The sequence below is a fragment of the Oncorhynchus clarkii genome, unplaced genomic scaffold (genome assembly GCF_045791955.1).
Source record: "Oncorhynchus clarkii lewisi isolate Uvic-CL-2024 unplaced genomic scaffold, UVic_Ocla_1.0 unplaced_contig_10906_pilon_pilon, whole genome shotgun sequence".
Taxonomy (NCBI): domain Eukaryota; kingdom Metazoa; phylum Chordata; class Actinopteri; order Salmoniformes; family Salmonidae; genus Oncorhynchus; species Oncorhynchus clarkii.
The window spans coordinates 1-22,680 of record NW_027259820.1 but is presented as its reverse complement, the minus strand read 5'-3'; the positions used below and the strand labels follow the sequence as shown (position 1 = coordinate 22,680).

General features: G+C 40.5%; 1 protein-coding gene, 1 long non-coding RNA gene and 4 other non-coding genes across 6 annotated transcripts; all 6 read right to left on the bottom strand.

Moving 5' to 3' along the window:
- Nucleotides 1–113: 113 nt before the first annotated feature.
- LOC139400925 (uncharacterized) lies at nucleotides 114–3,203 on the bottom strand. The gene is made up of 3 exons (XR_011632818.1): nucleotides 3,156–3,203; nucleotides 2,845–2,940; nucleotides 114–2,420 (listed from the first exon to the last, which is right to left on the bottom strand). It is a non-coding gene; the product is annotated as an uncharacterized lncRNA (long non-coding RNA).
- On the bottom strand, nucleotides 2,583–2,710 carry LOC139400930 (small nucleolar RNA ACA64). Its single transcript, XR_011632822.1, has one exon. It is a non-coding gene; the product is annotated as a small nucleolar RNA ACA64 (small nucleolar RNA).
- Nucleotides 3,204–8,277: 5,074 nt separating the features above from the next.
- LOC139400929 (small nucleolar RNA ACA64) lies at nucleotides 8,278–8,405 on the bottom strand. The gene has a single exon (XR_011632821.1). It is a non-coding gene; the product is annotated as a small nucleolar RNA ACA64 (small nucleolar RNA).
- A 5,390-nt stretch (nucleotides 8,406–13,795) lies between these two features.
- LOC139400924 (ribosomal L1 domain-containing protein 1-like) lies at nucleotides 13,796–20,144 on the bottom strand. The gene is made up of 6 exons (XM_071145461.1): nucleotides 19,922–20,144; nucleotides 19,366–19,497; nucleotides 16,394–16,542; nucleotides 14,544–14,636; nucleotides 14,233–14,328; nucleotides 13,796–13,808 (listed from the first exon to the last, which is right to left on the bottom strand). The coding sequence occupies exons 2-6, from the start codon at nucleotides 19,417–19,419 to the stop codon at nucleotides 13,796–13,798; spliced, it is 405 nt and encodes a 134-aa protein (XP_071001562.1). The 5' UTR covers nucleotides 19,420–19,497; nucleotides 19,922–20,144.
- Nucleotides 13,971–14,098, bottom strand: LOC139400927 (small nucleolar RNA ACA64). Its single transcript, XR_011632820.1, has one exon. It is a non-coding gene; the product is annotated as a small nucleolar RNA ACA64 (small nucleolar RNA).
- LOC139400926 (small nucleolar RNA ACA64) lies at nucleotides 19,660–19,787 on the bottom strand. The gene has a single exon (XR_011632819.1). It is a non-coding gene; the product is annotated as a small nucleolar RNA ACA64 (small nucleolar RNA).
- Nucleotides 20,145–22,680: the final 2,536 nt, after the last annotated feature.

Genomic DNA, 22,680 nt, shown 5'->3' with positions numbered 1-22,680 from the left:
TCACATAGGTATCCTATTTTGGATTCAAAACAGCAAACAGCAAAGCACCTCACGCCTCCTCGTCTATGCCTCCCGAGGGGAACGACACGCGGAGATCCATTCACCTACTCTGCATCACAAAGACACGGTGGTTGGAACTAAAAATCTCCTATTTGGACTGACCAAAGGATTTCCATTGCTCGTGTTTCTTGGCCCAAGAAAGTCTCTTCTTATTGGTGCCCTTTAGTAGTGGTTTCTTTGCAGCAATTTGAACAGTTGATGTTGAGATGTATCTGTTACATGAACTCTGAAGTATTTATTTGGGCAGCAATCTGAGGTGCAGTTAACTCTCATGAACTTATCCTATGCAGCAGATGGGTCTTGGGTCTTCCGTTCCAGTCCTCATGAGAGCCAGTTTCATCACAGCGACTGCACTTGAAGATACTTTCAAAGTTCATGAAATGTTCCATATTGACTGACCTTCATGTTTTAAAGTATTGATGGACTGTCGTTTCTCTTTGCTTATTTGAGCTGGTCTTGCCATAATATGGACTTGGGTCTTTTACCAAATAGGGCTACCTTCTGTATACCACCCCTACCGTGTCACAACACAACTGATCGGCTCAAATGCATTAAGGAAAGAAATTCCACAACTTAAGCTTTAAGAAGGCACAGCTGTTAATTGAAATGCATTCCAGGTGACTACCTCATGAAGCTGGTTGAGAGAATGTCAAGAATGTGCAAAGCTGTCAAGGCAAAGGGTGGCTACTTGGAAGAATCTCAAATATAAAATATTTTCATTTGTTTAAAACCTGTTGAAACTAGGGGGCACTATTTTCATTTTTGGAAAAATAACGTTCCCAAAGTAAACGGGCTATTTTGTCAGGACAAGATGCTAGAATATGCATATAATTCACAGCTTAGGATAGAAAACACTCAAGTTTCCAAAACTGTAAAAATATTGTTTGTGAGTATAACAGAACTGATATTGCAGGTGAAAGCCTGAGAAAAATCCAATCAGGAAGTGACTCATGTTTTGAAAGCTCTGCGTTCTGATGAGTCCCTATTGAGCAGTGAATGGGCTATCAACCAGATTCCTTTTTCTACGTATTCCCCAAGGTGTCTACAGCATTTTGACGTAGTTTCACGCCTTTATGTTGAAGAATGAGCGTAAACGACTACATTGCGTAAGTGTCCGGCTGAGGGCTCTCAGAGTAATTATTGCGTAATAGACAGAGGTAGCTATTTTTCCTCCCGGTCTTAGGGAAAATACAGCTGTCCCGGTTGATATATTATCAAATAGATATTTGAAAAACACCTTGAGGGTTGATTATAAACAACATTTTACCATGTTTCTGTCGATATTATGGAGCTAATTTGGAATATTTTTCGGCGTTGTCGTGACCGCAATTTCCGGTCGAATTCCCAGCCAAACGTGAAGAACTAACGGAGTTATTTCGGCTACAAAAATAATATTTTCGGAAAAAAGGAACATTTGCTATCTAACTAGGAGTCTCGTGAGTGAAAACATCCAAAGCTCATCAAAGGTAAACGATTTAATTAGATTGCTTTTCTGTTTTTTGTGACCAGGTTGCCTGCTGCTAGCTAGGCATAATGCTATGCTATCGATAAACTTACACAAATGCTTGTCTTGCTTTGGCTGTAAAGCATAATTTCAAAATCTGAGATGACAGGGTGATTAACAAAAGGCTAAGCTGTGTTTCAATATATTTCACTTGTGATTTCATGAATATGAATATTTTCTAGCAATATTATTTGACTGTGGCGCTATGCTATTCAGCGGCTGCTGACTAAAATGATCCCGCGACAGGGATGAGTAGCGTCAAGAAGTTAATTAACATTTGGTTACGACATGATTCCATGTGTGTTATTTCATAGTTTTGATGTCTTCACTATTGTTCTACAATCTAGAAAATAGTAAAAAATAAACCCTTTAGGTTTATTTAACCTTGAGTAGGTGTGTCAACTTTTACTGGTACTGCATGTATGTACATATGCATGTAAATAATAGAGAGGTCTGCAATTGACCTCAATAGTCCATATGTGGCACTAAGAGCTATGTTGATGTTCCCAGAGAGTGAACAGGGAGACAGCACTAAATGGAGACTGCTCCCCTGCCTCACTGGAATGGGTTTCATATAGCACTGGATTTAAACCAAAATTAATAGTGTAAAACAGGTTCCGAACCAGTGCAAAGACGAGTCCTTTAATTTGACAAAAATAGGTCATTGATCAAATAATATAATCTTCCAAAGCAATTTACAAGCATTTGTGTGTAGCAGTCCTACCTTGGCATCCATGGCTGCGCGGGTCTGTTTCTGTGTTTCATCTATAATGGTCATGTTACTCAGGTTAGAGGTGTAGATGGTCAGAGCCACTGATTGGCTTTTCAAGTGGATGACCTTTATCAACGGTCCTTTCTGCAAAAGAGACAACACTTTATACACGAAGAACACAAAGACTCATACATTCAGGTCAAAACTATTTCTGTGAAGAAAACATTTTCAATGTTACGGCCATTTCTACCCTGTGTATCGTATCACTCAGATTGCGGCCACTTGTTAAAGGCCTTTCTTTGTCAGGATTGTAGGCACATGGGTTTAATCACACTGCTATACAGAGCAGGCAATAAGCTTAACGTACCACAGTACTATAGGCCCTGTAATCTCACCCCAGACAACAGAGATATCAAAGGTGATTTTCAGACTGGGCCCACACATTTCTTTAGCATTAATAAAATTGAGTATACCTGACCATTTAACGTATAATAAAAGTTTAAATATCTGTGTTGACGGGGTACAATTGATTAGGGAGATCAGGAAGACATCCTGGCAGTAAACTCACCTAACCCGTAGTTTTGTCACGATGGTGCTGACAGCTGAATCAATATTCTCTGCTAATTCATCTGCAGCCATCCCAGAGTGGGCCACATAAGCCATGCTAAAACAAACAATAACATTTTACAGGAGGCAATGTGTATATAAATGAAGGTGCATTAATTGCCCTTGTGTGTCAGTTGCAGAGACAGGCTCCAATAGATGGGGAGCTCTGTCAGGATATATTTTGAGTCACTATGGCACCATCATTGCCCATGTCCAACAAGGACAGGGTTTGCTGAGGAGCACTTACTGACTAAGTCAGAGAGCAGGCCTCACCAGTAGCAGCCTTTCTTAGAAATGGAGGTTGTTGTTGTTCCCTGGATGTCCAAGGCCAGCTTCTTGCTCTGCAGGTTCAATGACAAAGGCTCCCTAAGCAGGGGAGATTACATTATTTTTTTTTTAACTCCATTAGATTAGAACTCTTAAAGGCACATTTAAACTTACAGGTGAAGTCGGAAGTTTACATACACTTAGGTTGGAGTCATTAAAACTCCTTTTTCAACCACTCCACAAATGTCTTGTGAACAAACTATAGTTTTGGCAAGTCGGTTAGGACATCTAGCATGACAAGTAATTTTTCCAACAATTGTTTACAGACAGATTATTTCACTTATAATTAATTGTATCACAATCCCAGTGGGTCAGAAGTTCACATACACTAAGTTGACTGTGCCTTTCAACAGCTTGGAAAATTCCAGAAAATGGTGTCATGGCTTTAGAAGCTTCTGATAGACTAACTGACATCATTTGAGTCAATTGGAGGTGTACCTGTGGATGTATTTCAAGGCCTACCTTCAAAATCAGTGCCTATTTGCTTGACATCATGGGAAAATCAAAAGAAATCAGCCAAGACCTCAGAAAAACAATTGTAGACCTCCACAAATCTGGTTCATCCTTGGGGAGCAATTTCCAAACACCTGAAGGTACCACGTTCATCTGTACAAACAATAGTAAGCAAGCATAAACACCATGGGACCAGGCAGCCGTCATACCGCTCAGGAAGGAGACCCGTTCTGTCTCCAATAGATGAACGTACTTTGGTGCAAATCAATCCCAGAACAGCAGCAAAGGATCTTTTGAAGATGCTGGAGGAAACAGGTACAAAAGTATCTATATCCACAGTAAAACTAATTCTATATCGACAACAGGAAAGGCCGCTCAGCAAGGAAGAAGCCACTGCTCCAAAACCACCATAAAAAAGCCAGACTACGGTTTGCAACTGCACATGGGACAAAGATCGTACTTTTTGGAGAGATGTCCTCTGGTCTGATCAAACAAAAATAGAACTGTTCACAAAATAGATGGCACCATGAGGGAGGAAAATGATGTGGATATATTGAAGCAACATCTCAAGACATCAGTCAGGAAGTTAAAGCTTGGTCGCAAATGAGTCTTCCAAATGGACAATGACCCCAAGCATACTTCCAAAGTTGTGGCCAAATGGCCGAAGGACTCAAAGTCAAGGTATTGGAGTGGACATCAGAAAGCCCTGACCTCAATCCTATAGAAAAAGTATGTGTGAGCAAGGAGGCCTACAAACCTGACTCAGTTACAGCAGCTCTGTCAGGAGGAATGGGCCAAAATTCACCCAACTTATTGTGGGAAGCTTGTGGAAGGCTACCCGAAACATTTGACCCAAGTTAAACAATTGAAAGGCAATGCTACCAAATACTAATTGAGTGTATGTAAACTTCTGAACCACTGGGACTGTGATGAAAGAAATAAACCACTATCATTCTGACATTTCACATTCTTCAAATAAAGTGGTGACCTAAGACAGGGAATTTTTACTAGGATTAAATGTCAGGAATTGTGAAAAACTGAGTTTAAATGTATTTGGCTATGGTGTATGTAAACTTCCGACTGTATAAGAGGACATGTATTTCAAAACCAGGGAACAGCACTAGGGGCTATGTTGATGTTCCCAGAGAGTGAACAGGGAGACAGCACAAAAAGGATACCACTCCCCTGCCTCACTGGAATGAGTTTCATATAGCAATGGAGTTAAACCAAAATTCATACTGAGAGTGAACCAGGTTCCGAACCAGTGCAAAAATGAGTCTTTAAATAGATTTCATTTGACTAAAATAGGCAAGGTGATCAACCAACAATATTTACAAGCTTACTTCTTTCTCTCGTAGAAGTGCTTGCCGATGTGCGAGGACAGCAGGCGGCGAATGCGGTCGTCTGAAAGAAACATGTCAAAGTTCCCCAGCAGCCGTCGTTTGGCTTCAAAGGGCTTGTACTCAGTCCTCAGTGTCTTGTAAAGGATCACCTAAAGAAAGACAAAGGGATATGCCTGGATGAGTTGTGTCTCGTGTAAAAAATAACCCCCCCTTACACACGTTACGGTCAAATTCAACACAAAAATCTATATCTTTGGGCTACACATTACATTGAATACTTTCTGCCTGTGGACATCTGTTCTACAATGTGCCAGCAGAGCAAGATACCCTTTGCTGGCATAATTGATCTCTTTCAGGCAGAGTACATCTGGCATACCACGTTTTATTGAAAAAGTGTGGTGTTCCATTCATTTCTATAGTGGCATCCAGCTTAAGCCAGGCCCAGCTCCATCTCCACTTCATCCCTGAATAAATCAAATTAAAGTTTGTCACGTGCGCCGAATACAACAGATGTAGGTAGACCTTACAGTGAAATGCTTACTTACAGACTAACCAATAGTGAGAAGGTGTGTGTGTGTGTGTGTGTGTAAGTAAAGAAATAAAACAGTAAGAAGACATTTGAAAATAAGAGTAGCAAGGCTATATACAGACACCGGTTAGTCAGGCTTATTGTAGTAGTACGTATATGTATCACATAGGTATCCTATTTTGGATTCAAAACAGCAAACAGCAAAGCACCTCACGCCTCCTCGTCCATGCCTCCCGAGGGGAACGACACGCGGAGATCCATTCACCTACTCTGCATCACAAAGACACGGTGGTTGGAACTAAAAATCTCCTATTTGGACTGACCAAAGGATTTCCATTGCTCGTGTTTCTTGGCCCAAGAAAGTCTCTTCTTATTGGTGCCCTTTAGTAGTGGTTTCTTTGCAGCAATTTGAACAGTTGATGTTGAGATGTATCTGTTACATGAACTCTGAAGTATTTATTTGGGCAGCAATCTGAGGTGCAGTTAACTCTCATGAACTTATCCTATGCAGCAGATGGGTCTTGGGTCTTCCGTTCCAGTCCTCATGAGAGCCAGTTTCATCACAGCGACTGCACTTGAAGATACTTTCAAAGTTCATGAAATGTTCCATATTGACTGACCTTCATGTTTTAAAGTATTGATGGACTGTCGTTTCTCTTTGCTTATTTGAGCTGGTCTTGCCATAATATGGACTTGGGTCTTTTACCAAATAGGGCTACCTTCTGTATACCACCCCTACCGTGTCACAACACAACTGATCGGCTCAAATGCATTAAGGAAAGAAATTCCACAACTTAAGCTTTAAGAAGGCACAGCTGTTAATTGAAATGCATTCCAGGTGACTACCTCATGAAGCTGGTTGAGAGAATGTCAAGAATGTGCAAAGCTGTCAAGGCAAAGGGTGGCTACTTGGAAGAATCTCAAATATAAAATATTTTCATTTGTTTAAAACCTGTTGAAACTAGGGGGCACTATTTTCATTTTTGGAAAAATAACGTTCCCAAAGTAAACGGGCTATTTTGTCAGGACAAGATGCTAGAATATGCATATAATTCACAGCTTAGGATAGAAAACACTCAAGTTTCCAAAACTGTAAAAATATTGTTTGTGAGTATAACAGAACTGATATTGCAGGTGAAAGCCTGAGAAAAATCCAATCAGGAAGTGACTCATGTTTTGAAAGCTCTGCGTTCTGATGAGTCCCTATTGAGCAGTGAATGGGCTATCAACCAGATTCCTTTTTCTACGTATTCCCCAAGGTGTCTACAGCATTTTGACGTAGTTTCACGCCTTTATGTTGAAGAATGAGCGTAAACGACTACATTGCGTAAGTGTCCGGCTGAGGGCTCTCAGAGTAATTATTGCGTAATAGACAGAGGTAGCTATTTTTCCTCCCGGTCTTAGGGAAAATACAGCTGTCCCGGTTGATATATTATCAAATAGATATTTGAAAAACACCTTGAGGGTTGATTATAAACAACATTTTACCATGTTTCTGTCGATATTATGGAGCTAATTTGGAATATTTTTCGGCGTTGTCGTGACCGCAATTTCCGGTCGAATTCCCAGCCAAACGTGAAGAACTAACGGAGTTATTTCGGCTACAAAAATAATATTTTCGGAAAAAAGGAACATTTGCTATCTAACTAGGAGTCTCGTGAGTGAAAACATCCAAAGCTCATCAAAGGTAAACGATTTAATTAGATTGCTTTTCTGTTTTTTGTGACCAGGTTGCCTGCTGCTAGCTAGGCATAATGCTATGCTATCGATAAACTTACACAAATGCTTGTCTTGCTTTGGCTGTAAAGCATAATTTCAAAATCTGAGATGACAGGGTGATTAACAAAAGGCTAAGCTGTGTTTCAATATATTTCACTTGTGATTTCATGAATATGAATATTTTCTAGCAATATTATTTGACTGTGGCGCTATGCTATTCAGCGGCTGCTGACTAAAATGATCCCGCGACAGGGATGAGTAGCGTCAAGAAGTTAATTAACATTTGGTTACGACATGATTCCATGTGTGTTATTTCATAGTTTTGATGTCTTCACTATTGTTCTACAATCTAGAAAATAGTAAAAAATAAACCCTTTAGGTTTATTTAACCTTGAGTAGGTGTGTCAACTTTTACTGGTACTGCATGTATGTACATATGCATGTAAATAATAGAGAGGTCTGCAATTGACCTCAATAGTCCATATGTGGCACTAAGAGCTATGTTGATGTTCCCAGAGAGTGAACAGGGAGACAGCACTAAATGGAGACTGCTCCCCTGCCTCACTGGAATGGGTTTCATATAGCACTGGATTTAAACCAAAATTAATAGTGTAAAACAGGTTCCGAACCAGTGCAAAGACGAGTCCTTTAATTTGACAAAAATAGGTCATTGATCAAATAATATAATCTTCCAAAGCAATTTACAAGCATTTGTGTGTAGCAGTCCTACCTTGGCATCCATGGCTGCGCGGGTCTGTTTCTGTGTTTCATCTATAATGGTCATGTTACTCAGGTTAGAGGTGTAGATGGTCAGAGCCACTGATTGGCTTTTCAAGTGGATGACCTTTATCAACGGTCCTTTCTGCAAAAGAGACAACACTTTATACACGAAGAACACAAAGACTCATACATTCAGGTCAAAACTATTTCTGTGAAGAAAACATTTTCAATGTTACGGCCATTTCTACCCTGTGTATCGTATCACTCAGATTGCGGCCACTTGTTAAAGGCCTTTCTTTGTCAGGATTGTAGGCACATGGGTTTAATCACACTGCTATACAGAGCAGGCAATAAGCTTAACGTACCACAGTACTATAGGCCCTGTAATCTCACCCCAGACAACAGAGATATCAAAGGTGATTTTCAGACTGGGCCCACACATTTCTTTAGCATTAATAAAATTGAGTATACCTGACCATTTAACGTATAATAAAAGTTTAAATATCTGTGTTGACGGGGTACAATTGATTAGGGAGATCAGGAAGACATCCTGGCAGTAAACTCACCTAACCCGTAGTTTTGTCACGATGGTGCTGACAGCTGAATCAATATTCTCTGCTAATTCATCTGCAGCCATCCCAGAGTGGGCCACATAAGCCATGCTAAAACAAACAATAACATTTTACAGGAGGCAATGTGTATATAAATGAAGGTGCATTAATTGCCCTTGTGTGTCAGTTGCAGAGACAGGCTCCAATAGATGGGGAGCTCTGTCAGGATATATTTTGAGTCACTATGGCACCATCATTGCCCATGTCCAACAAGGACAGGGTTTGCTGAGGAGCACTTACTGACTAAGTCAGAGAGCAGGCCTCACCAGTAGCAGCCTTTCTTAGAAATGGAGGTTGTTGTTGTTCCCTGGATGTCCAAGGCCAGCTTCTTGCTCTGCAGGTTCAATGACAAAGGCTCCCTAAGCAGGGGAGATTTAATTATTTTTTTTTTAACTCCATTAGATTAGAACTCTTAAAGGCACATTTAAACTTACAGGTGAAGTCGGAAGTTTACATACACTTAGGTTGGAGTCATTAAAACTCCTTTTTCAACCACTCCACAAATGTCTTGTGAACAAACTATAGTTTTGGCAAGTCGGTTAGGACATCTAGCATGACAAGTAATTTTTCCAACAATTGTTTACAGACAGATTATTTCACTTATAATTAATTGTATCACAATCCCAGTGGGTCAGAAGTTCACATACACTAAGTTGACTGTGCCTTTCAACAGCTTGGAAAATTCCAGAAAATGGTGTCATGGCTTTAGAAGCTTCTGATAGACTAACTGACATCATTTGAGTCAATTGGAGGTGTACCTGTGGATGTATTTCAAGGCCTACCTTCAAAATCAGTGCCTATTTGCTTGACATCATGGGAAAATCAAAAGAAATCAGCCAAGACCTCAGAAAAACAATTGTAGACCTCCACAAATCTGGTTCATCCTTGGGGAGCAATTTCCAAACACCTGAAGGTACCACGTTCATCTGTACAAACAATAGTAAGCAAGCATAAACACCATGGGACCAGGCAGCCGTCATACCGCTCAGGAAGGAGACCCGTTCTGTCTCCAATAGATGAACGTACTTTGGTGCAAATCAATCCCAGAACAGCAGCAAAGGATCTTTTGAAGATGCTGGAGGAAACAGGTACAAAAGTATCTATATCCACAGTAAAACTAATTCTATATCGACAACAGGAAAGGCCGCTCAGCAAGGAAGAAGCCACTGCTCCAAAACCACCATAAAAAAGCCAGACTACGGTTTGCAACTGCACATGGGACAAAGATCGTACTTTTTGGAGAGATGTCCTCTGGTCTGATCAAACAAAAATAGAACTGTTCACAAAATAGATGGCACCATGAGGGAGGAAAATGATGTGGATATATTGAAGCAACATCTCAAGACATCAGTCAGGAAGTTAAAGCTTGGTCGCAAATGAGTCTTCCAAATGGACAATGACCCCAAGCATACTTCCAAAGTTGTGGCCAAATGGCCGAAGGACTCAAAGTCAAGGTATTGGAGTGGACATCAGAAAGCCCTGACCTCAATCCTATAGAAAAAGTATGTGTGAGCAAGGAGGCCTACAAACCTGACTCAGTTACAGCAGCTCTGTCAGGAGGAATGGGCCAAAATTCACCCAACTTATTGTGGGAAGCTTGTGGAAGGCTACCCGAAACATTTGACCCAAGTTAAACAATTGAAAGGCAATGCTACCAAATACTAATTGAGTGTATGTAAACTTCTGAACCACTGGGACTGTGATGAAAGAAATAAACCACTATCATTCTGACATTTCACATTCTTCAAATAAAGTGGTGACCTAAGACAGGGAATTTTTACTAGGATTAAATGTCAGGAATTGTGAAAAACTGAGTTTAAATGTATTTGGCTATGGTGTATGTAAACTTCCGACTGTATAAGAGGACATGTATTTCAAAACCAGGGAACAGCACTAGGGGCTATGTTGATGTTCCCAGAGAGTGAACAGGGAGACAGCACAAAAAGGATACCACTCCCCTGCCTCACTGGAATGAGTTTCATATAGCAATGGAGTTAAACCAAAATTCATACTGAGAGTGAACCAGGTTCCGAACCAGTGCAAAAATGAGTCTTTAAATAGATTTCATTTGACTAAAATAGGCAAGGTGATCAACCAACAATATTTACAAGCTTACTTCTTTCTCTCGTAGAAGTGCTTGCCGATGTGCGAGGACAGCAGGCGGCGAATGCGGTCGTCTGAAAGAAACATGTCAAAGTTCCCCAGCAGCCGTCGTTTGGCTTCAAAGGGCTTGTACTCAGTCCTCAGTGTCTTGTAAAGGATCACCTAAAGAAAGACAAAGGGATATGCCTGGATGAGTTGTGTCTCGTGTAAAAAATAACCCCCCCTTACACACGTTACGGTCAAATTCAACACAAAAATCTATATCTTTGGGCTACACATTACATTGAATACTTTCTGCCTGTGGACATCTGTTCTACAATGTGCCAGCAGAGCAAGATACCCTTTGCTGGCATAATTGATCTCTTTCAGGCAGAGTACATCTGGCATACCACGTTTTATTGAAAAAGTGTGGTGTTCCATTCATTTCTATAGTGGCATCCAGCTTAAGCCAGGCCCAGCTCCATCTCCACTTCATCCCTGAATAAATCAAATTAAAGTTTGTCACGTGCGCCGAATACAACAGATGTAGGTAGACCTTACAGTGAAATGCTTACTTACAGACTAACCAATAGTGAGAAGGTGTGTGTGTGTGTGTGTGTAAGTAAAGAAATAAAACAGTAAGAAGACATTTGAAAATAAGAGTAGCAAGGCTATATACAGACACCGGTTAGTCAGGCTTATTGTGGTAGTACGTATATGTATCACATAGGTATCCTATTTTGGATTCAAAACAGCAAACAGCAAAGCACCTCACGCCTCCTCGTCCATGCCTCCCGAGGGGAACGACACGCGGAGATCCATTCACCTACTCTGCATCACAAAGACACGGTGGTTGGAACTAAAAATCTCCTATTTGGACTGACCAAAGGATTTCCATTGCTCGTGTTTCTTGGCCCAAGAAAGTCTCTTCTTATTGGTGCCCTTTAGTAGTGGTTTCTTTGCAGCAATTTGAACAGTTGATGTTGAGATGTATCTGTTACATGAACTCTGAAGTATTTATTTGGGCAGCAATCTGAGGTGCAGTTAACTCTCATGAACTTATCCTATGCAGCAGATGGGTCTTGGGTCTTCCGTTCCAGTCCTCATGAGAGCCAGTTTCATCACAGCGACTGCACTTGAAGATACTTTCAAAGTTCATGAAATGTTCCATATTGACTGACCTTCATGTTTTAAAGTATTGATGGACTGTCGTTTCTCTTTGCTTATTTGAGCTGGTCTTGCCATAATATGGACTTGGGTCTTTTACCAAATAGGGCTACCTTCTGTATACCACCCCTACCGTGTCACAACACAACTGATCGGCTCAAATGCATTAAGGAAAGAAATTCCACAACTTAAGCTTTAAGAAGGCACAGCTGTTAATTGAAATGCATTCCAGGTGACTACCTCATGAAGCTGGTTGAGAGAATGTCAAGAATGTGCAAAGCTGTCAAGGCAAAGGGTGGCTACTTGGAAGAATCTCAAATATAAAATATTTTCATTTGTTTAAAACCTGTTGAAACTAGGGGGCACTATTTTCATTTTTGGAAAAATAACGTTCCCAAAGTAAACGGGCTATTTTGTCAGGACAAGATGCTAGAATATGCATATAATTCACAGCTTAGGATAGAAAACACTCAAGTTTCCAAAACTGTAAAAATATTGTTTGTGAGTATAACAGAACTGATATTGCAGGTGAAAGCCTGAGAAAAATCCAATCAGGAAGTGACTCATGTTTTGAAAGCTCTGCGTTCTGATGAGTCCCTATTGAGCAGTGAATGGGCTATCAACCAGATTCCTTTTTCTACGTATTCCCCAAGGTGTCTACAGCATTTTGACGTAGTTTCACGCCTTTATGTTGAAGAATGAGCGTAAACGACTACATTGCGTAAGTGTCCGGCTGAGGGCTCTCAGAGTAATTATTGCGTAATAGACAGAGGTAGCTATTTTTCCTCCCGGTCTTAGGGAAAATACAGCTGTCCCGGTTGATATATTATCAAATAGATATTTGAAAAACACCTTGAGGGTTGATTATAAACAACATTTTACCATGTTTCTGTCGATATTATGGAGCTAATTTGGAATATTTTTCGGCGTTGTCGTGACCGCAATTTCCGGTCGAATTCCCAGCCAAACGTGAAGAACTAACGGAGTTATTTCGGCTACAAAAATAATATTTTCGGAAAAAAGGAACATTTGCTATCTAACTAGGAGTCTCGTGAGTGAAAACATCCAAAGCTCATCAAAGGTAAACGATTTAATTAGATTGCTTTTCTGTTTTTTGTGACCAGGTTGCCTGCTGCTAGCTAGGCATAATGCTATGCTATCGATAAACTTACACAAATGCTTGTCTTGCTTTGGCTGTAAAGCATAATTTCAAAATCTGAGATGACAGGGTGATTAACAAAAGGCTAAGCTGTGTTTCAATATATTTCACTTGTGATTTCATGAATATGAATATTTTCTAGCAATATTATTTGACTGTGGCGCTATGCTATTCAGCGGCTGCTGACTAAAATGATCCCGCGACAGGGATGAGTAGCGTCAAGAAGTTAATTAACATTTGGTTACGACATGATTCCATGTGTGTTATTTCATAGTTTTGATGTCTTCACTATTGTTCTACAATCTAGAAAATAGTAAAAAATAAACCCTTTAGGTTTATTTAACCTTGAGTAGGTGTGTCAACTTTTACTGGTACTGCATGTATGTACATATGCATGTAAATAATAGAGAGGTCTGCAATTGACCTCAATAGTCCATATGTGGCACTAAGAGCTATGTTGATGTTCCCAGAGAGTGAACAGGGAGACAGCACTAAATGGAGACTGCTCCCCTGCCTCACTGGAATGGGTTTCATATAGCACTGGATTTAAACCAAAATTAATAGTGTAAAACAGGTTCCGAACCAGTGCAAAGACGAGTCCTTTAATTTGACAAAAATAGGTCATTGATCAAATAATATAATCTTCCAAAGCAATTTACAAGCATTTGTGTGTAGCAGTCCTACCTTGGCATCCATGGCTGCGCGGGTCTGTTTCTGTGTTTCATCTATAATGGTCATGTTACTCAGGTTAGAGGTGTAGATGGTCAGAGCCACTGATTGGCTTTTCAAGTGGATGACCTTTATCAACGGTCCTTTCTGCAAAAGAGACAACACTTTATACACGAAGAACACAAAGACTCATACATTCAGGTCAAAACTATTTCTGTGAAGAAAACATTTTCAATGTTACGGCCATTTCTACCCTGTGTATCGTATCACTCAGATTGCGGCCACTTGTTAAAGGCCTTTCTTTGTCAGGATTGTAGGCACATGGGTTTAATCACACTGCTATACAGAGCAGGCAATAAGCTTAACGTACCACAGTACTATAGGCCCTGTAATCTCACCCCAGACAACAGAGATATCAAAGGTGATTTTCAGACTGGGCCCACACATTTCTTTAGCATTAATAAAATTGAGTATACCTGACCATTTAACGTATAATAAAAGTTTAAATATCTGTGTTGACGGGGTACAATTGATTAGGGAGATCAGGAAGACATCCTGGCAGTAAACTCACCTAACCCGTAGTTTTGTCACGATGGTGCTGACAGCTGAATCAATATTCTCTGCTAATTCATCTGCAGCCATCCCAGAGTGGGCCACATAAGCCATGCTAAAACAAACAATAACATTTTACAGGAGGCAATGTGTATATAAATGAAGGTGCATTAATTGCCCTTGTGTGTCAGTTGCAGAGACAGGCTCCAATAGATGGGGAGCTCTGTCAGGATATATTTTGAGTCACTATGGCACCATCATTGCCCATGTCCAACAAGGACAGGGTTTGCTGAGGAGCACTTACTGACTAAGTCAGAGAGCAGGCCTCACCAGTAGCAGCCTTTCTTAGAAATGGAGGTTGTTGTTGTTCCCTGGATGTCCAAGGCCAGCTTCTTGCTCTGCAGGTTCAATGACAAAGGCTCCCTAAGCAGGGGAGATTTAATTATTTTTTTTTTAACTCCATTAGATTAGAACTCTTAAAGGCACATTTAAACTTACAGGTGAAGTCGGAAGTTTACATACACTTAGGTTGGAGTCATTAAAACTCCTTTTTCAACCACTCCACAAATGTCTTGTGAACAAACTATAGTTTTGGCAAGTCGGTTAGGACATCTAGCATGACAAGTAATTTTTCCAACAATTGTTTACAGACAGATTATTTCACTTATAATTAATTGTATCACAATCCCAGTGGGTCAGAAGTTCACATACACTAAGTTGACTGTGCCTTTCAACAGCTTGGAAAATTCCAGAAAATGGTGTCATGGCTTTAGAAGCTTCTGATAGACTAACTGACATCATTTGAGTCAATTGGAGGTGTACCTGTGGATGTATTTCAAGGCCTACCTTCAAAATCAGTGCCTATTTGCTTGACATCATGGGAAAATCAAAAGAAATCAGCCAAGACCTCAGAAAAACAATTGTAGACCTCCACAAATCTGGTTCATCCTTGGGGAGCAATTTCCAAACACCTGAAGGTACCACGTTCATCTGTACAAACAATAGTAAGCAAGCATAAACACCATGGGACCAGGCAGCCGTCATACCGCTCAGGAAGGAGACCCGTTCTGTCTCCAATAGATGAACGTACTTTGGTGCAAATCAATCCCAGAACAGCAGCAAAGGATCTTTTGAAGATGCTGGAGGAAACAGGTACAAAAGTATCTATATCCACAGTAAAACTAATTCTATATCGACAACAGGAAAGGCCGCTCAGCAAGGAAGAAGCCACTGCTCCAAAACCACCATAAAAAAGCCAGACTACGGTTTGCAACTGCACATGGGACAAAGATCGTACTTTTTGGAGAGATGTCCTCTGGTCTGATCAAACAAAAATAGAACTGTTCACAAAATAGATGGCACCATGAGGGAGGAAAATGATGTGGATATATTGAAGCAACATCTCAAGACATCAGTCAGGAAGTTAAAGCTTGGTCGCAAATGAGTCTTCCAAATGGACAATGACCCCAAGCATACTTCCAAAGTTGTGGCCAAATGGCCGAAGGACTCAAAGTCAAGGTATTGGAGTGGACATCAGAAAGCCCTGACCTCAATCCTATAGAAAAAGTATGTGTGAGCAAGGAGGCCTACAAACCTGACTCAGTTACAGCAGCTCTGTCAGGAGGAATGGGCCAAAATTCACCCAACTTATTGTGGGAAGCTTGTGGAAGGCTACCCGAAACATTTGACCCAAGTTAAACAATTGAAAGGCAATGCTACCAAATACTAATTGAGTGTATGTAAACTTCTGAACCACTGGGACTGTGATGAAAGAAATAAACCACTATCATTCTGACATTTCACATTCTTCAAATAAAGTGGTGACCTAAGACAGGGAATTTTTACTAGGATTAAATGTCAGGAATTGTGAAAAACTGAGTTTAAATGTATTTGGCTATGGTGTATGTAAACTTCCGACTGTATAAGAGGACATGTATTTCAAAACCAGGGAACAGCACTAGGGGCTATGTTGATGTTCCCAGAGAGTGAACAGGGAGACAGCACAAAAAGGATACCACTCCCCTGCCTCACTGGAATGAGTTTCATATAGCAATGGAGTTAAACCAAAATTCATACTGAGAGTGAACCAGGTTCCGAACCAGTGCAAAAATGAGTCTTTAAATAGATTTCATTTGACTAAAATAGGCAAGGTGATCAACCAACAATATTTACAAGCTTACTTCTTTCTCTCGTAGAAGTGCTTGCCGATGTGCGAGGACAGCAGGCGGCGAATGCGGTCGTCTGAAAGAAACATGTCAAAGTTCCCCAGCAGCCGTCGTTTGGCTTCAAAGGGCTTGTACTCAGTCCTCAGTGTCTTGTAAAGGATCACCTAAAGAAAGACAAAGGGATATGCCTGGATGAGTTGTGTCTCGTGTAAAAAATAACCCCCCCTTACACACGTTACGGTCAAATTCAACACAAAAATCTATATCTTTGGGCTACACATTACATTGAATACTTTCTGCCTGTGGACATCTGTTCTACAATGTGCCAGCAGAGCAAGATACCCTTTGCTGGCATAATTGATCTCTTTCAGGCAGAGTACATCTGGCATACCACGTTTTATTGAAAAAGTGTGGTGTTCCATTCATTTCTATAGTGGCATCCAGCTTAAGCCAGGCCCAGCTCCATCTCCACTTCATCCCTGAATAAATCAAATTAAAGTTTGTCACGTGCGCCGAATACAACAGATGTAGGTAGACCTTACAGTGAAATGCTTACTTACAGACTAACCAATAGTGAGAAGGTGTGTGTGTGTGTGTAAGTAAAGAAATAAAACAGTAAGAAGACATTTGAAAATAAGAGTAGCAAGGCTATATACAGACACCGGTTAGTCAGGCTTATTGTAGTAGTACGTATATGTATCACATAGGTATCCTATTTTGGATTCAAAACAGCAAACAGCAAAGCACCTCACGCCTCCTCGTCCATGCCTCCCGAGGGGAACGACACGCGGAGATCCATTCACCTACTCTGCATCACAAAGACACGGTGGTTGGAACTAAAAATCTCCTATTTGGACTGACCAAAGGATTTCCATTGCTCGTGTTTCTTGGCCCAAGAAAGTCTCTTCTTATTGGTGCCCTTTAGTAGTGGTTTCTTTGCAGCAATTTGAACAGTTGATGTTGAGATGTATCTGTTACATGAACTCTGAAGTATTTATTTGGGCAGCAATCTGAGGTGCAGTTAACTCTCATGAACTTATCCTATGCAGCAGATGGGTCTTGGGTCTTCCGTTCCAGTCCTCATGAGAGCCAGTTTCATCACAGCGACTGCACTTGAAGATACTTTCAAAGTTCATGAAATGTTCCATATTGACTGACCTTCATGTTTTAAAGTATTGATGGACTGTCGTTTCTCTTTGCTTATTTGAGCTGGTCTTGCCATAATATGGACTTGGGTCTTTTACCAAATAGGGCTACCTTCTGTATACCACCCCTACCGTGTCACAACACAACTGATCGGCTCAAATGCATTAAGGAAAGAAATTCCACAACTTAAGCTTTAAGAAGGCACAGCTGTTAATTGAAATGCATTCCAGGTGACTACCTCATGAAGCTGGTTGAGAGAATGTCAAGAATGTGCAAAGCTGTCAAGGCAAAGGGTGGCTACTTGGAAGAATCTCAAATATAAAATATTTTCATTTGTTTAAAACCTGTTGAAACTAGGGGGCACTATTTTCATTTTTGGAAAAATAACGTTCCCAAAGTAAACGGGCTATTTTGTCAGGACAAGATGCTAGAATATGCATATAATTCACAGCTTAGGATAGAAAACACTCAAGTTTCCAAAACTGTAAAAATATTGTTTGTGAGTATAACAGAACTGATATTGCAGGTGAAAGCCTGAGAAAAATCCAATCAGGAAGTGACTCATGTTTTGAAAGCTCTGCGTTCTGATGAGTCCCTATTGAGCAGTGAATGGGCTATCAACCAGATTCCTTTTTCTACGTATTCCCCAAGGTGTCTACAGCATTTTGACGTAGTTTCACGCCTTTATGTTGAAGAATGAGCGTAAACGACTACATTGCGTAAGTGTCCGGCTGAGGGCTCTCAGAGTAATTATTGCGTAATAGACAGAGGTAGCTATTTTTCCTCCCGGTCTTAGGGAAAATACAGCTGTCCCGGTTGATATATTATCAAATAGATATTTGAAAAACACCTTGAGGGTTGATTATAAACAACATTTTACCATGTTTCTGTCGATATTATGGAGCTAATTTGGAATATTTTTCGGCGTTGTCGTGACCGCAATTTCCGGTCGAATTCCCAGCCAAACGTGAAGAACTAACGGAGTTATTTCGGCTACAAAAATAATATTTTCGGAAAAAAGGAACATTTGCTATCTAACTAGGAGTCTCGTGAGTGAAAACATCCAAAGCTCATCAAAGGTAAACGATTTAATTAGATTGCTTTTCTGTTTTTTGTGACCAGGTTGCCTGCTGCTAGCTAGGCATAATGCTATGCTATCGATAAACTTACACAAATGCTTGTCTTGCTTTGGCTGTAAAGCATAATTTCAAAATCTGAGATGACAGGGTGATTAACAAAAGGCTAAGCTGTGTTTCAATATATTTCACTTGTGATTTCATGAATATGAATATTTTCTAGCAATATTATTTGACTGTGGCGCTATGCTATTCAGCGGCTGCTGACTAAAATGATCCCGCGACAGGGATGAGTAGCGTCAAGAAGTTAATTAACATTTGGTTACGACATGATTCCATGTGTGTTATTTCATAGTTTTGATGTCTTCACTATTGTTCTACAATCTAGAAAATAGTAAAAAATAAACCCTTTAGGTTTATTTAACCTTGAGTAGGTGTGTCAACTTTTACTGGTACTGCATGTATGTACATATGCATGTAAATAATAGAGAGGTCTGCAATTGACCTCAATAGTCCATATGTGGCACTAAGAGCTATGTTGATGTTCCCAGAGAGTGAACAGGGAGACAGCACTAAATGGAGACTGCTCCCCTGCCTCACTGGAATGGGTTTCATATAGCACTGGATTTAAACCAAAATTAATAGTGTAAAACAGGTTCCGAACCAGTGCAAAGACGAGTCCTTTAATTTGACAAAAATAGGTCATTGATCAAATAATATAATCTTCCAAAGCAATTTACAAGCATTTGTGTGTAGCAGTCCTACCTTGGCATCCATGGCTGCGCGGGTCTGTTTCTGTGTTTCATCTATAATGGTCATGTTACTCAGGTTAGAGGTGTAGATGGTCAGAGCCACTGATTGGCTTTTCAAGTGGATGACCTTTATCAACGGTCCTTTCTGCAAAAGAGACAACACTTTATACACGAAGAACACAAAGACTCATACATTCAGGTCAAAACTATTTCTGTGAAGAAAACATTTTCAATGTTACGGCCATTTCTACCCTGTGTATCGTATCACTCAGATTGCGGCCACTTGTTAAAGGCCTTTCTTTGTCAGGATTGTAGGCACATGGGTTTAATCACACTGCTATACAGAGCAGGCAATAAGCTTAACGTACCACAGTACTATAGGCCCTGTAATCTCACCCCAGACAACAGAGATATCAAAGGTGATTTTCAGACTGGGCCCACACATTTCTTTAGCATTAATAAAATTGAGTATACCTGACCATTTAACGTATAATAAAAGTTTAAATATCTGTGTTGACGGGGTACAATTGATTAGGGAGATCAGGAAGACATCCTGGCAGTAAACTCACCTAACCCGTAGTTTTGTCACGATGGTGCTGACAGCTGAATCAATATTCTCTGCTAATTCATCTGCAGCCATCCCAGAGTGGGCCACATAAGCCATGCTAAAACAAACAATAACATTTTACAGGAGGCAATGTGTATATAAATGAAGGTGCATTAATTGCCCTTGTGTGTCAGTTGCAGAGACAGGCTCCAATAGATGGGGAGCTCTGTCAGGATATATTTTGAGTCACTATGGCACCATCATTGCCCATGTCCAACAAGGACAGGGTTTGCTGAGGAGCACTTACTGACTAAGTCAGAGAGCAGGCCTCACCAGTAGCAGCCTTTCTTAGAAATGGAGGTTGTTGTTGTTCCCTGGATGTCCAAGGCCAGCTTCTTGCTCTGCAGGTTCAATGACAAAGGCTCCCTAAGCAGGGGAGATTTAATTATTTTTTTTTTAACTCCATTAGATTAGAACTCTTAAAGGCACATTTAAACTTACAGGTGAAGTCGGAAGTTTACATACACTTAGGTTGGAGTCATTAAAACTCCTTTTTCAACCACTCCACAAATGTCTTGTGAACAAACTATAGTTTTGGCAAGTCGGTTAGGACATCTAGCATGACAAGTAATTTTTCCAACAATTGTTTACAGACAGATTATTTCACTTATAATTAATTGTATCACAATCCCAGTGGGTCAGAAGTTCACATACACTAAGTTGACTGTGCCTTTCAACAGCTTGGAAAATTCCAGAAAATGGTGTCATGGCTTTAGAAGCTTCTGATAGACTAACTGACATCATTTGAGTCAATTGGAGGTGTACCTGTGGATGTATTTCAAGGCCTACCTTCAAAATCAGTGCCTATTTGCTTGACATCATGGGAAAATCAAAAGAAATCAGCCAAGACCTCAGAAAAACAATTGTAGACCTCCACAAATCTGGTTCATCCTTGGGGAGCAATTTCCAAACACCTGAAGGTACCACGTTCATCTGTACAAACAATAGTAAGCAAGCATAAACACCATGGGACCAGGCAGCCGTCATACCGCTCAGGAAGGAGACCCGTTCTGTCTCCAATAGATGAACGTACTTTGGTGCAAATCAATCCCAGAACAGCAGCAAAGGATCTTTTGAAGATGCTGGAGGAAACAGGTACAAAAGTATCTATATCCACAGTAAAACTAATTCTATATCGACAACAGGAAAGGCCGCTCAGCAAGGAAGAAGCCACTGCTCCAAAACCACCATAAAAAAGCCAGACTACGGTTTGCAACTGCACATGGGACAAAGATCGTACTTTTTGGAGAGATGTCCTCTGGTCTGATCAAACAAAAATAGAACTGTTCACAAAATAGATGGCACCATGAGGGAGGAAAATGATGTGGATATATTGAAGCAACATCTCAAGACATCAGTCAGGAAGTTAAAGCTTGGTCGCAAATGAGTCTTCCAAATGGACAATGACCCCAAGCATACTTCCAAAGTTGTGGCCAAATGGCCGAAGGACTCAAAGTCAAGGTATTGGAGTGGACATCAGAAAGCCCTGACCTCAATCCTATAGAAAAAGTATGTGTGAGCAAGGAGGCCTACAAACCTGACTCAGTTACAGCAGCTCTGTCAGGAGGAATGGGCCAAAATTCACCCAACTTATTGTGGGAAGCTTGTGGAAGGCTACCCGAAACATTTGACCCAAGTTAAACAATTGAAAGGCAATGCTACCAAATACTAATTGAGTGTATGTAAACTTCTGAACCACTGGGACTGTGATGAAAGAAATAAACCACTATCATTCTGACATTTCACATTCTTCAAATAAAGTGGTGACCTAAGACAGGGAATTTTTACTAGGATTAAATGTCAGGAATTGTGAAAAACTGAGTTTAAATGTATTTGGCTATGGTGTATGTAAACTTCCGACTGTATAAGAGGACATGTATTTCAAAACCAGGGAACAGCACTAGGGGCTATGTTGATGTTCCCAGAGAGTGAACAGGGAGACAGCACAAAAAGGATACCACTCCCCTGCCTCACTGGAATGAGTTTCATATAGCAATGGAGTTAAACCAAAATTCATACTGAGAGTGAACCAGGTTCCGAACCAGTGCAAAAATGAGTCTTTAAATAGATTTCATTTGACTAAAATAGGCAAGGTGATCAACCAACAATATTTACAAGCTTACTTCTTTCTCTCGTAGAAGTGCTTGCCGATGTGCGAGGACAGCAGGCGGCGAATGCGGTCGTCTGAAAGAAACATGTCAAAGTTCCCCAGCAGCCGTCGTGCCTGGATGAGTTGTGTCTCGTGTAAAAAATAACCCCCCCTTACACACGTTACGGTCAAATTCAACACAAAAATCTATATCTTTGGGCTACACATTACATTGAATACTTTCTGCCTGTGGACATCTGTTCTACAATGTGCCAGCAGAGCAAGATACCCTTTGCTGGCATAATTGATCTCTTTCAGGCAGAGTACATCTGGCATACCACGTTTTATTGAAAAAGTGTGGTGTTCCATTCATTTCTATAGTGGCATCCAGCTTAAGCCAGGCCCAGCTCCATCTCCACTTCATCCCTGAATAAATCAAATTAAAGTTTGTCACGTGCGCCGAATACAACAGATGTAGGTAGACCTTACAGTGAAATGCTTACTTACAGACTAACCAATAGTGAGAAGGTGTGTGTGTGTGTGTGTGTAAGTAAAGAAATAAAACAGTAAGAAGACATTTGAAAATAAGAGTAGCAAGGCTATATACAGACACCGGTTAGTCAGGCTTATTG